The sequence below is a fragment of the Phoenix dactylifera genome, chromosome 4 (assembly GCF_009389715.1).
Source record: "Phoenix dactylifera cultivar Barhee BC4 chromosome 4, palm_55x_up_171113_PBpolish2nd_filt_p, whole genome shotgun sequence".
Taxonomy (NCBI): domain Eukaryota; kingdom Viridiplantae; phylum Streptophyta; class Magnoliopsida; order Arecales; family Arecaceae; genus Phoenix; species Phoenix dactylifera.
In genome coordinates this window covers 2,510,422-2,524,785 of record NC_052395.1, presented here as the reverse complement: position 1 = coordinate 2,524,785, position 14,364 = coordinate 2,510,422, and the positions used below count along the sequence as shown (strand labels likewise).

Sequence of the window (14,364 nt, the reverse complement as noted above, 5' to 3'; positions counted from 1 at the left end):
AAAATACATGCTCTTCTGAGAAGCATTATCTTCATTCCAGACAACATATTCAGACATTTAAACATATCAACAACTTGCAAGGATAAGAAATCAAACAGTAGGTGAGTTGATATTTCTCGAACTGGTTGTTGTTGACATTCTTAAATAAATTTCATGTGTTCATGCTTGTGTTGGTACATCCACAGGGATTGTAGGTGAAGAGCCCTCTCTTTCACCCCTTTCACCGACACTGTTATCTGCAAACTTTAAGCTTGCTGAGTGGTAACCTTTCTCTTACTCATTCTCATTCCATTCAGCTGCATAATATACTTCTTCTGTTGCATTTGGTTTCGGGCCTTAATTACATGTGGACCTTTAATTACAAGTGGACCCCATTATGGGAAATAAATCCGCACGATGGGTAGGGTGCAGCACATGAACATTAATTACATTAATTACTTTGCATTTTACTTAATTTTGTTTGTCTTTTTTTTAAAAACTGCAGTTCAATCGGTATTCTAATAGAATGGACAAAAGTTGGATAAATAAGTTAAGATCTAGTGCTGAATATTTGGATGGAGTTCGGACTGAAAAGGATGCTGCACCAACTAAGAAAAAACCGGCTAAAATTTTGAGGTATTTTCCTCTTATACCAAGATTGAAAAGGATGTTTGCATCACCGAAGACGGCTTCCTCGATGAGATGGCATGACGAAGGCCGTACAAAGGATGGAATGTTACGACACCCAGCGGATAGTCCCGCATGGAAAGCATTTGATGATAGGCATCCCGAATTTGCTTCTGATGTTCGCAGTGTTAGGCTAGGTTTAGCTACTGATGGGTTTAATCCATTCCGAACGATGAGCTCAACATATAGCACTTGGTCGGTTATTTTGATTCCATATAATTTGCCACCATGGATGTGTATGAAACAGTCTTCAGTAATTCTATCAATGGTTATTCCAGGTGACAAGGGCCCAGGTAATGATATTGATGTTTTTCTACAGCCTCTAATAGAGGAATTGAAACAAATATGGGAGGGTATGGATGCATTTGATGCTTTTGCTGGACAAAATTTCAAATTGCGTGCAGCTCTTATTTGGACTATCAATGATTTTCCTGCATATGCTAATTTATCTTGTTGGAGCACTAAGGGGCGTATTGCATGTCCTTCTTGTGGAGATTCAACCCATTCGTATTGGTTAAAACATGGAGGAAAGTTCTGTTATATGGGCCATCGTCGGTGGTTAGAAGCAAACCATCCATTTCGATTTCAGAAAGACTTGTTTGATTGTACCATAGAGTTGCGATCTGCCCCTGTTCCACCAACTGGAACTGAAGTCTTCAGACAAATGCATGACACCAATTATATACCGGGTAAGGTCGCCAAATGTTCAAAGAAGAGGGGGAGGGAGCATGTTGGCAGCACAATGAATGAAGGATTAATAGCAGAGGTTGCTGAGGATGTTGACAACTTTTTTGAGAATGAAGACAACATATATGGTCAGGAAAATGATGATGACTCAATGGCAGCATCTACACAGAAACAACTATGGAAAAAAAAGAGCATTTTCTTTGATTTACCTTATTGGGAGTATAATCTTCTTCGACATAACCTTGATGTGATGCATATAGAGAAGAACGTTTGTGATAACCTGATTGGAACATTGTTAAATCTTGATGGGAAGACAAAAGATAACTTGAAAGCGCGTCTTGATTTGAAAGATATGGGCATAAGACAAGAGCTTCATCCGACAGAGCTTGCCAATGATAAATTTTATACACCTCCTGCATGTTATACAATGTCTACTCAAGAGAAAGATCTTTTTCTAACAGTTCTGAAAAATTTGAAGGTTCCTGATGGGTACTCATCGAATATTTCACGATGCGTAAATCTCAAAGAGCGAAAATTTTCAAATCTTAAAAGTCACGATTGTCACATTTTGATGCAAGATATCTTTCCATTGGCTTTAAGATCGTCAACACCGAAACAAGTTTTTGCAATTGTTTCTCAATTATCATCATTCTTTAAGGCATTATGTTCCAAAGTTCTTGATCCTAAGGAGCTTGATCAATTGGAGTCTAATATTGCACTTACACTATGCAATATGGAAAAGATCTTTCCTCCTGGGTTTTTTACTATTATGGTTCATCTACTCATTCACTTAGCGACGGAAGCTAAACTTGGTGGCCCGGTTCACTACCGATGGATGTATCCTATTGAGAGGTAATTTTTCTAAACTCTAATATAATTATTTAATAATCAGTTTGATTTTGATATTTATTTTAAAAATTTATTGTTGAAGGTTTCTTATGCGCTTAAAAGATTATGTACGCAATCGAGCCTATCCCGAGGGCTCGATTGCTGAAGGATATATTGCTGAGGAGTGTTTGACATTTTGTTCGAGATATCTTGAAGGTGTTGAAACGGTTTTCAATCGACCTCAAAGGAATTGTGATATCATAGAGAATGCAGATGTTTACAAGTTCTCATCTGGCGGAAGAGTTTTGGAAAAAGTTGAAAGTGTTGTTCTTGACCAGAAATCGTTGGCACAGGCACATCGCTATGTCTTACTTCATAGTGATATAATATCCGAATCTCGCAGGTTAGTACGGTTAATTGAAATCTAAATTTACTGTCATGTCAGGAGAATGTAATATTGGTATTTAATTAAAGATAACCTTGATCGTGCAGAGAATTTTTAATAGCTCAGCGAAGTCTCAACCATAATATTCGTCCTACACCGAGGATTGAGCAACGATGGTTGGTTGAATTATTTCCAGAATGGCTTTCCAAACAGGTTAGATGTCTAATATATTAAGCTTTTTTTAAATTTTATAGAGAGAAATTAATCATTACTTCCATAATTTTTTTTAGGTACCAGTGATGATGGAGAAGCATTGTTCTGATGAGTTAATAGTCATTGCTCGAGGTCCAAATAATATTGTCAACAGATATGTTGGGTTCATTATAAATGGTTTTAAATTTCATACTAAAGAGCGTGAGAAATTTAGAAAAATCCAAAATAGTGGAGTTATAGTTGAGGCGGACGGAAAAAATTATTATGGTGCTCTAACAGATATTTATGAGCTGGATTATTATGAAAATTTTAAGGTAGTATTATTTCGATGTGATTGGGTGGATATAAACTCACCTAGAGGTTTGAGGCAAGACATAAATGGATTCACACTTGTAAATTTTTCAAGGTTGATACATACTGGTGTGTTATTGAAAGATGATCCATTTGTTTTTTCATCTCAAGCTCGACAAGTATTTTTTGTGCAAGACTCAAAAGATAAAAATTGGTCTCTTGTTATTAAAACGAAATCTAGGGACTTGTATGATATGGGAAAGAAGTTGGAAGAGGAGGACGATGATACTTATACTCAGTGTATGCCTTATAATGTTGTGCCAACTGATGAAGTAAATGCGCCAACGAGTTTGATGCAATGAAGGAATCCCGTGTACAAGATCTTCTGATCTCAGTATGTGTTTGATTGTTAGAAGTTTTTGTTTTTTCCTTTATATTGCTCAGCTTACTATTTGTGTTATAAAGAAAAAACTATATTGCCATTTGCCAGCTTAGTGCTCTTCAGTACAGAAGAATGGATTACGATGAGTTCTGTGCGGCTACATTAAGTGTCCATCAGCTTGAAGGTCTGGATAGATGGGAGCAACATGCTCGATGCGCTTATGAGCTTTTTGAGAAGGATGGAAACCGACTTTAAGCTCGATGCTCGATGCTCGATGCGCTTATGAGCAACTTGAAAGGACAAGTTGGCTCCATTCCTGAATCGGTCCTTGCAGTTGGAGTTTCAAATGTTGCTGGTACTTTAAGAACATCTATTGTCTTGTCTCTTAAAACTTCTAATTTCTGATTTAGTAGTCTTTGAAAGATGTAATCTCTACCTTCTTCCAGTCCTCAGTCGATGGTGCTTCATTGTAGTTATCATCGCATGTTTCCAATACAGTAAATGCTTGTTTATATTCCAAGGCGGCTGCTAGCATCAAGAGACAATGTCTTTGTGCTATCATCATCATCTCCTATTTTCTCTGTTTAAGTATATAGTAGCACATTCTTTTTTCCATATAGAAGTTCTTAAGGCACACTGTGTTTTGTCATTCAGGCAGCCAGGCAGGCATTTCATGATGGTCTAAAGAACAAGGTGGAGACTCGGCATTCGGTTTCTTTGTGCCTTCTTTTCTGTCCGATTGGAATTGCTGCTCATGCCATCACTAAGGTACTGACCAAGATGTCAAATCAGTCACACTGATGCTTAAATTTAACTGCACATTGTTTTTTTATCAATTCAGAAGAATAATGGACATCTGAAATTATGCCATTTCATACCATGGTGGACATCATACTTAAGCTTGTAATGCCAGATTTTTTTAATAAATTTCTACTTGAATCGGCAAACTTCAATAGTGCTTGCTTTTCAGTAACATAAGATAGATCGATATATATATATATATATATAATCTGGGGGACATTAATTATGTCCAAAAATAATTTCAAAAAAAGAAAAAACACTTAAACAGTTTGAGTTCTGTAAGGAATATATCTGATTTCCTCTTTGAGTTCCAACCCAACCATTTGATCGACTCTCTCTTTGACATGGTTCATCAGTCCTAGCATATCTGTCGAAGTGGATCCATTGAAATTGATGAAGAAATTGGCATGAACCTTGGAAACCTTGGCACCACCCATCAATGTCTTTGTGCTTCATTAAGCCCGTGTACATCCTCCAGCCACAGCTTCAATAGTGAAGTGTTCCATCTTTTTCAAATTTTGCACCACTTTTTCAAATTGAATTTAGTATTACATCTTTCAAAGACTTCAGGTCAAGAAAAACTTTGAAGTTTGAACATGTAGACTGATATGAATATACTTTGAAGTTTGAACATGTAGACTGATATGCATATACTTTGAAGTTTGAACATGCAGACTGATATGCATATGAAGTTTGAAGATGATATAGTTGTATGATGATCCATGTTCTAAATGCCTTAAAAATCAGAATGATTGTGATGATCAGCTTGATATGGCTGGTTGGTGTCATATTGTCCTAAGAAAGATATCTCTGGCGATCTTCTAGAGTAAAATTTGATCTTCTCTTTTATTAGCCCTTTATTTAGTATAAATTTATCATTTAACCAAATATTGATTCTTTTTTGTGCATACCAGGTAACAATATGCCCCGAGGGAGACGATTTAGAGATGTGGAGTTCCAGCATTCTCAGGTGGGATCTACTTCTGAGCAGTCCCTGCAGTCCCAGCAGCCATGTGATCACCAGCAGCACGAGTCAGGATCTCAGCGCGAGCCTCCTGCTGATTATCCGGAGGATGAGCTCCGGATCCAGGGTAATTCGATTTAAAGTTCATATTTTATGTTCATATTTGTCTTCAACTTTTTAAGACATTTTATTTAATTTGAATAGATGGACAAGGGACAGTGAGGACGAGACGGGGACCCACTCAAGCAAAGGATGTGTGGAAGTTTCCTCCGGGTGAGAAGATCATCATCCGATGCAACGAATTGGGGCAGCCCATCAATAGAACTGGAAGTCTACTATCAAGCTTTTTAGGATCGGTTGCACGCAAGGGTCAGCTGTGTCCAGGGCCGGCCCGAGCCTTAGGCGACTGAGGCGGTCGCCTAAGGCCCCGGGCCAACGGAAGGCCCCCGGAAGGTGGAGAGAGAGAGAGAGAGAGAGAGGGAGGGAGGGAGGGAGGGACCGTGACCAAAAGAAAGCAAAGGCCCCATATAAAACGGGATGAACTGGCTACGAGTCTTCCCCCTTGATGGAAGGGAGGTGGAGAGTTTCTTGGCCTGCAGAGGGGAAATTTAGGAAGTTGGGGACGGTAGTTTTGTTTTGGATGGAGAGAGAGAGAGAGGAGGGATTTGGTTGGCTTGATACACGCCTGAAGCCACTCTTACCTTTCATCCCTTCTCTTGTTTGGTTTTGGTCTTGGTTTTCCTTCCCTCACATTACTCCTGATCCAGCTGGGCCATCAGGAAGAAAGGGGGATTGGAAATGGACTTCTTGGAGGGTGGAGATTCTTTTAATTTTCTCCTATCGGTTTCTTCTCCCCTCTTGGGTGGTAGAGAGAGAAGGAGGGAGGGGGTTGAATGGCTGCTGTGCTGTGATGTTGCGGTTGCTGCTTGGGTACTCACTTGAAGGGGAGATGAAGGGATGGGACTTTTATTAATTAGATGGAGTCAATTTCCCATAATGCCCCTACTTTCTCTTATAGAGAAGCTCCTGGACAAATTCTTTTCTTTACCTTGACCATGAAGTGCCATGGGATGACTTTTTCCTATTCCGCTCTTGCTTGACATGATAAACAAAATTGCCAAGCATTATCTCAGTTATTTAATCAGTTTTATGGCCCTTCTTTTAGGATAATTACTTTTCTGCATTTCCATTCAAAAATAATATTAAATTAAAAAGATTTCTGGCCTATCTTTGTTAGATTCATGTACCTTTGTTGAAATAGTGTACTTGATAACTATCCATTTTCATATCATTTTTTTAATATTTTATATTTATTAAAAAAATTTATTATTAAAAAAAAGGCCTCATTCATTGGATTCGCCTTAGGCCCCCAAATGTATTGGGCCGCCCCTGGCTGTGTCCACTCAACTATACGAAGTGGAATGACATGCTTCCTTCGTATAAGGTTGAGCTTCTTAGACTTATACAGGTAATGAATTGAATTTATTCTTTTTAATTCGACACCTCCTGTATATTAATTTGCTTAGTATCATAATTTTATTTTAGATGTTTAATATTATTATAACATTCTGAATCTTGTTGTAGGGTAAGTTTGTACTCCCTCCAGAGAGCCATGATTGGGTGCTAAAGTCCCTCAATCGCAAATGGAAAGAATATAAAGCAAAATTGAAGACGGACTTCAAGCGCGAGGGTATGACAGAGAAGGAGGTTGCTCGTGTGACTCCTCCTGATGTATACCCTCAGCAGTGGAGGGAGCTTGTTCATTACTGATTTTCTGAAAGAGGACAGGTCACGTATATTGTTTGAATATCTTCTATTATCTTTATTATTAATATAGATTGCAAATATATACATTGAATCATATTATACTGTGTGCTTTTATTTTGGCAGACATATTCTAATATTGGTAGAGCTGCACGAGCATCTCAAGCAGTTTCTCATACTTCAGGCTCGAAGAGTTATGCGAGACGTAGAAATGAATTCGTAAGTTCTTTTGAAACTATTTGAAACTCTACTAACATATAGCACGTATCATGATATATAGTTTGCCCATATACTTTCCGTATGTGTAGATAGTAGAGCATGGAAGGAAGCCTGGTGAGGTAGAGTTTTATAAGATGACCCACACTCACCGAGATGGCAGCTTTGTCCGGGACGAGTCGAGAGATATAGTTGTATGTATTCATTTTTTATTTTATCATAATTTTTTAATTAATTTTACTTCTTTTAAATTATTAATGTGACTGTTTGTTTTTTTGAGAGAGATATAGGAAAGAGCTACAAATCTTATTTCAGAGCGCGTCGGGGAGTCATCATCATCCGACGCGGCCAGTCGCGTCGAGGCTCAGGTCTATGCCGAATTGATGGGCCCAGAACGTTATGGTCGCGTGAGGGGTTACGGTATCGGAGTTACCCCCACTCAGCTATCTGCAGTGAGCCGATATACCCAAGATGCCAGACAAGGTACTAGCACTGCAGAGGTTTGTAGTTTGAAGACAGAGATGGCACAGATAAAGCAGTCATATGAGACAAGGATAGAGGAGATGAGGCAGAGTCATATGACTGATATGGCGGAGTTGAAGCAGAGCCAAGAGTTGAAGATACAATCTTTGCAGGATCAGCTTGACCATATTTCATCTTTTTTGCAGAGATTTGCTCCTCCGGTACATAACTAAATATATTTGAATATTTTATATAATTATAATGTATTCTTGTATTAGCGTGATGACTTTCGTATTTTTAGTTTCTAAAGTATTTTTTTCTTGTAGGTTGCTGATACTTCATCTACTCGTAGAGATGATGCCATCGACTCTTGATACATCGTAGATTGTGTACTTAGGAATTTGAGATGGATGTTTTTAGAATGTTTTTGAAGTACAATGTAATCAAATGTGATAATATTGAGATTTTGAATGAAAAGTTCTTATCTGTGTTGTGTATTTTGTTATCTATGTGATTTAGTGTATGTGTTTTGTTAGAAATTAATGTATACAGAGAATTAAAAATTGCATTTACAAATTTTTTTTTTAAAAAAAAAGCCATTGCCGACGCTATTTAGCGTCGGAAATACGAACTGGGACGGAATGTGAAACGCCATTAACGACGCTTTATTGCGTCGGTAAAGCAGATTAGGCCGACGATTTTAAGCATCGGCATAGCCCAACGAAAACTACGGGTGTGAAGCGTCGATTGAGGTACGCCGACGCTTTTAAGCGTCGGAGTCTTATAAAAGGAACGACGCTTAATAGCGTCGGAATAGACCGACGACGCTTTTTTGACGCGTCGGGTTAAACCCGACCCACGCCCACCTGCCCGACGTCTGACCCACGCTTTGTGAAGCGTGGGCTGGGAATTCGCCGACGCTTATAAGCGTCGGTAGAGACAAAAAAAACCGCCGGGAGTTATTCCTTCTTTTGTAGTGTATGCCATGGATTTTAATTGCATGATCTTCCTTGAGAGTTAAAAAGAATTTCAAATCAAGTAGTCTTATTAGCCGTTTTATACAATAAAAATACAATTGTCATATCCAATTTTTACTCAATTGAACCTCGAGGCTAGATCCATGACAATAAAAATTAGAGAAGGTAAACATCTTCAAGGCACAACTTATCTCATTTCCTGTTTATGTTCTATGAGGAAAACCAAATTAAAGATTAGTTGGCCGGTCATGCTACTCTTCACACACTCCAAGTTCATGGATAAACAATTTTCCTAGTTGATCCCATGGTCATACTCATGGGATTCTCCAAAAGACACAAAGATAGTCTAAATAATAATATTAAAATCATTAAAAAAATAGTTATGATTAGTGCTAATTGAGGTTCTCTTTTTAATTCAATTAAATAAGTATCTCTCTCGTATTTATCTTACTCAAATCATGTCCAAATGAATAAAGGCATTAAAATTATTAAAAATTTCATTTATAAACCATGGTAACTCGTTGCTACTCTCTTTTTACTTATTAAATAAGTATTTTCTTTCTCTCTTTTCTCTTATCCAAGACATTATAAAAGTACATCTATTTCTTCCCACCTATTATTATTATTATTATTGTTGTTATTATTATTTACTTTCTACTTTCTCTTTATATTTAAACTCCTCTCCAATGCTCCAATTTCTTTTTCTTATTTATTTATTTACTATTTATATCCTTTGGATTTGCAACTTCTTGAAGTCAAATTTTATTGTCATTCAATATACATATTTTGAATCACTAAGCTAATGGAACACATGAGCCAATATATGGGAAGGACCTGCAAATTTTCCCACTAAGCTAATGGGTGCACTAATCTAGCATTCGACCACCACATCTTCTGAATTGTCAAGTGCTCAAATCTCCCCGTCTCCCAAACCATCCCTTAATTCTTCTCTTTGTTGTCATCATTTCTCCCATATCTTCTATGTTTATTACCATTATTTCTCCTATTACCTTGATCCTCCACCCTCTTCTTTTATAAATCCCTATCGAGTCTGAGAGACTATTGCCAAGTTTCCTATTTTATACAATCCCATTAAAATATGGGGCATAATCCATTTTTCATCTTATGAGATTGCTCCAACTATGATGACAATTTTCTTGCTTCAAAAAATTCCTTAACGGCCTCATAATGTCCTTTAGTATAGTCTAGGGCTTGTTTCATCGGCAACAACTTTCAAACTGATCCAAGTTTGTGGTTGGCCGTTTTTGACAAAAGCAAGCTATTATTTATCTCAAAAAAGCCCTCCTTATTCACCCCTTTCATACTAGTATAAAGTTCTTCCTTTCTTCAGCTATCCAAGTACCAAAACTCCATTCCTAAGAGTTTCTTCTGATCCAAGAGGATCATCGGACTCGATGTGGAACACTTTGGCTACTATGAATATTCAGGAGGATCACCAAACTCGATGTTAATTACTTTGGTCACTGCAAGTATCCAAGAAGATTATCAAACTTGATATGGAATACTTCGGCCACTACAAGTACTCAGAAGGATCACCAGACTCGATGTACAATACTTTAGCCACTACGAGTATTTAAGAGGATCACAAGATTTGATGTGAACCACTTTGGCCACTATAATTATCGAGAAGGATTTTCAGACATGATGTGGACCATTTTGACTACTACGAGTGGGGCTAAGCAAGATTTAAGAGCAAGATTCGCCACATCGTAAAGTAGAGTCACATGCCAAACTTTTGAAGGCCATAATTTGGTCATATAATGTCCAATTGAGATGATATTTTTTGAAAATTAGATATCTTTTTGAGATCTACAACTTTGGATGATGAATCAGACCGAAATTCCATCGTTTAGGCTCCAAAATGGGCTAGTCAAAATAAAAGTTTTCTTTTTGGGCAAGACTTTGACTGGGCGTAGCTCTCATCCAATAAGAATTCGGCGGAGCGACGGAAGACAGAGTTAATATAGAGTCAAGATGTACTCTTCTCAAGATTTTTTAGCTTTTTTTTACCAGCGATGCCTATTTTTTAAAAAAAGTCCTACTATGATTGGAAAGAGCAATCCGACCTAAATTGTGTTAAGACAGACCTCGCATTATAAATAGAAGCTATGTACTTTATTTTTTTAAGAATCAATGAAAGAAAAGGAGACTTAAAGCCTTACTTTTGAGATTCATCCATCTTCTTTTATTTTTTTTGAGAGATTCGAATTGAGTAGGCTGAAGAAATTTTTTTTTCTTTTCGATTGGATCAAGTTGGTATCAGAGCCATACTCTTACCTCGCAGAATTCCAACTTGATATGATCATATCAAGTTAGTATTAGAGCTCCGATCTTCTATATCTGTGGGAGCCTCTGTTCGTGGTCAAAATGCATGAGGAGTACAAGTAGTCAAGAGAAGAGTTATGCATGTTTGAAGTATGCAGGACAAAAGTGAGTATAGTTGCTGCTTCTACATCGATGGATGATAAAATAATAGAATGTCTCACACAACTAGAGAAGAAGATATCCTAACTCACCGAGATTGTGTCTCGATTGGCAATACCTTCAACACAAGCATTAGAAACTCTATCTTCTGGCAAAACCAAGTGGTTCAGTTGCGAGACAACGAAGCAAGCATTTTTTCATCTTTAGTTCTGATTTAGCAGGAGCTAAATCTTCTAAACAATACCTGACTCGATGTGGACCACTTTAGCTACTACGAATATTCAGGAGAATCACCAAACTCGATGTAAATCACTTGGCTACTACGAGTATCCAAAAGAATCACCAAACCTAATGTGGAATACTTTGTCTACTGCGAGTATTCAGAAAGATCACCAGACTCGATGTGGAATACTTTAGTCATTACGAGTATTTAGGAGGATCATCAAACTTGATATGGACCATTTTGGCTACTATCACTACAGGAAAAAGGGCTTTTAACGATGCTTTTTTGCCGACGCTTACTACAAGCATCGGCAATGTCCCGCAGAGCGCCAAAAATAGCCGACGCATTTTAAAAGCGTCGGCAATATACGACGCTTGTTAGCGTCGTTGTAGAGTTTGCCTAAGACGACGCTTACTCGCGTCGTTGAAAACCAAATACCCATCAAAACCCACGTCCGCCCCCCTCCTCCATTCTCGATCGACATATCAAGCCCTCCTCTGCCTCCTCCTTCCTCTGCCTCCTCCTCCCTCCTCTCCGGCACCGACCAGTGTTGCAAGAAACCTGTTCTTCCTCTCCCTCCGCCCGCACCCATCCCGCCTCCTCTCTCTCTCTCTCGCCCTCTCTCGTTTCTTCTTCGCCCCGATTCTTCTCCCTTCCTCCCTCCCGCTGCCTCGATTCTTCTGCATCGCCTCCCATAAAAAATGACCGACGCCGAGCCCTCCTCCGCCACCTCCGCCGACTCTTCATGCGCCGCCGTCTGCTCCACCTCCGCCACCGCGGCCGAGGCGAGCCCGCCGCTGTCGTCGGTGTGCTCCGCCTGTGGCGGCCCCACCGCCTCCATCTCCTCTCCGCCGCCCTGGACCGACGCCTATAACCTGCTGGCATGCCGCCCTATCCGCACGCCGGCGATCAACGCCCCCACCCAGACCAACACCCATCATCCTCGCCCCCGTCCCCCAGCCCCTCCCCGTCCCCCCGTTACCCCTCCCTATCACTTTGAAACCCCCACCAAGCGCATCTCCTCTCCCGACGACATCCGCCGCTTCCACTCCTCTGCCGCCGGCCGCCACTTCCCTGGCTTCGTCGCCGCCCTCTCCCACTCTGTCCGCGGCCGCAAGATCTCCGACCCCGTTCCCCCCCTCCCCCAAACCGTCACCTCCCTCCTCTCCCTCCTCCAAGCCCTAACCTCTTGGATCGACGACTACCACTTTCTCCCCTTTATCTTTGGCTCAGCTCATCTTATTGATCACAAGTATATGAAGCCCAAGTCGATTCACAACCAGGACATTCTTGATAACTTCTCCCATGAGTATATGTACTTGGCCTGTGTGGCTTTTGTCAAGAAGGTGAAGAAGGGGGTGTTTGCTGAGCACTCCCCGATGCTTGATGATATCAGTGCGGTTCCGACATGGAGCAAGGTGAACAGTGGAATGCTGAAGATATATAAGGCTGAGGTGCTTGAGAAGGTGCCCATCATGCAGCATTTTGTCTTTGGTTCGCTCATCAAATGGTACCATTTCCATCTTTCCGTTGGCATTTGATTAAGTGGAAACTTTATCTTCTATGATTGTTGGTAATTCATGAACTTGTCCTTGTCAAATGATGTAGTGGTCATGATTTTTGTTTCTGGTGCATAGTGTTTGAATTACAATGGCATGGTGGCAGCTATTTTGAGACTTCCAGCTATATAGAGGTGACATATTGTATATATGCTTCATTCTAATAAGGCCTCTAAGACTATTGGTCTACACATCATGCTGATTTTCCCCCTTAATTCCGTGATTCTTAGACATGAATTTCTAAATGCAGGCAAGCAAAAAGATAGCCGATGCAAAGCTTGCAAAAGATTTCCAAGCAGTTCTGAAAGAGTTTCAGAAAGCTCAAAGGCTTGCAGCTGAGAGGGAAACTGCTTATGCCCCTTTTGTTCCTCAAGCAGTTCTTCCTTCGAGGTACTGATTTACTCACTCAGCTCTTATTAGGTCTCAAGAAGTCGTGAATGATGATTGTCAGTCATGTGTGTTTGTCTTTCTTTTTTTTTGGTTGTGCGAAGCTATTTAACATAAATTTGATGTATTCTCATGAATTTTCACTGGTAAATAGTAGTTTTCATAGTCATTGGTGTATTTTCAATGCTGAATTTCTGCATATTACAGTATCAATACATGATACATTGCGATCTTTGTGCCCTGCTGATCATCTGATTACTGTAGCCTGATTATTTTTGTGCAGCTATACTGCTAGAGAGAGATGTTAGTGTTGATAAAACATCTGAACAGCGTGCTCTGCTTGTGGAATTTAGAAGGTGAGAGGTCTTTCTATTTTAATCCTTTGATGCATAATGATTATATAGTTGAGTCCGTTTGTGAAATTGCCATACTTGGCACAAAAGACTGTAGTACTGATATTTAAACACTTCTAGATGCTGTGCCAGGTATTATCTTTTTGACAAGATTCTCTTTAAGTTAATTGTTCATATCAATCATTATATAATTCATTTTACTACATTTAGCTTCTAATTAGATGAAGAGTTAGGTCTCTCAACTTTGATTGGTAGGACTTAATGATTATAAAAGTTAAATCCTCAACTCAAATTAATAGTTTCTTTTTTTCTTTTTTTTTTAGAACCATCTCTCATTCAAATCGTCAAGAAAAAAAAGCCAGATATGCCCAACATATACAAACATACACACATACATACACACACACACACACACACACACACACACATATATATATATGTATGTATGTGTTATGGGGGAATTGAGCCGCCATGCCCCACGTGATCGGCACGCGTATCCAGGAAAGCTACAGCTGCCCTATGATCCAGCACTCCGACCCCGAGTCGGACCTCCTCGGCTCCGCAGCCCGACCCCGGGTCGGCTGCCCTATGATCCAGCACTCCGACCCCGAGTCGGACCTCCTCGGCTCCGCAGCCCGACCCCGGGTCGGCTGCCCTATGATCCAGCACTCCGACCCCGAGTCGGACCTCCTCGGCTTCGCAGCCCGACCCCGGGTCGGCTGCCCTATGATCCAGCATTCCGACCCCGAGTCGGAGATCTT

At 39.8% G+C, this 14,364-nt stretch overlaps 1 protein-coding gene and 1 long non-coding RNA gene across 3 annotated transcripts; both read left to right on the top strand.

Annotated features, from left to right (window-relative positions):
* On the top strand, positions 1–5,211 carry LOC103705137. 2 transcript variants are annotated; one of them, XR_005511358.1, is made up of 3 exons: positions 1–101; positions 186–261; positions 5,168–5,211. It is a non-coding gene; the product is annotated as an uncharacterized LOC103705137 (long non-coding RNA). The 2 variants fall into 2 exon arrangements; XR_005511357.1 differs by lacking the exon at positions 5,168–5,211 and adding an exon at positions 485–572 and having other exon boundaries at positions 6–101.
* Positions 5,212–12,005: 6,794 nt separating this feature from the next.
* On the top strand, positions 12,006–13,606 carry LOC103719078. The gene is made up of 3 exons (XM_039125213.1): positions 12,006–12,814; positions 13,114–13,253; positions 13,534–13,606. The coding sequence occupies exons 1-2, from the start codon at positions 12,006–12,008 to the stop codon at positions 13,127–13,129; spliced, it is 825 nt and encodes a 274-aa protein (XP_038981141.1). The 3' UTR covers positions 13,130–13,253; positions 13,534–13,606.
* Positions 13,607–14,364: the final 758 nt, after the last annotated feature.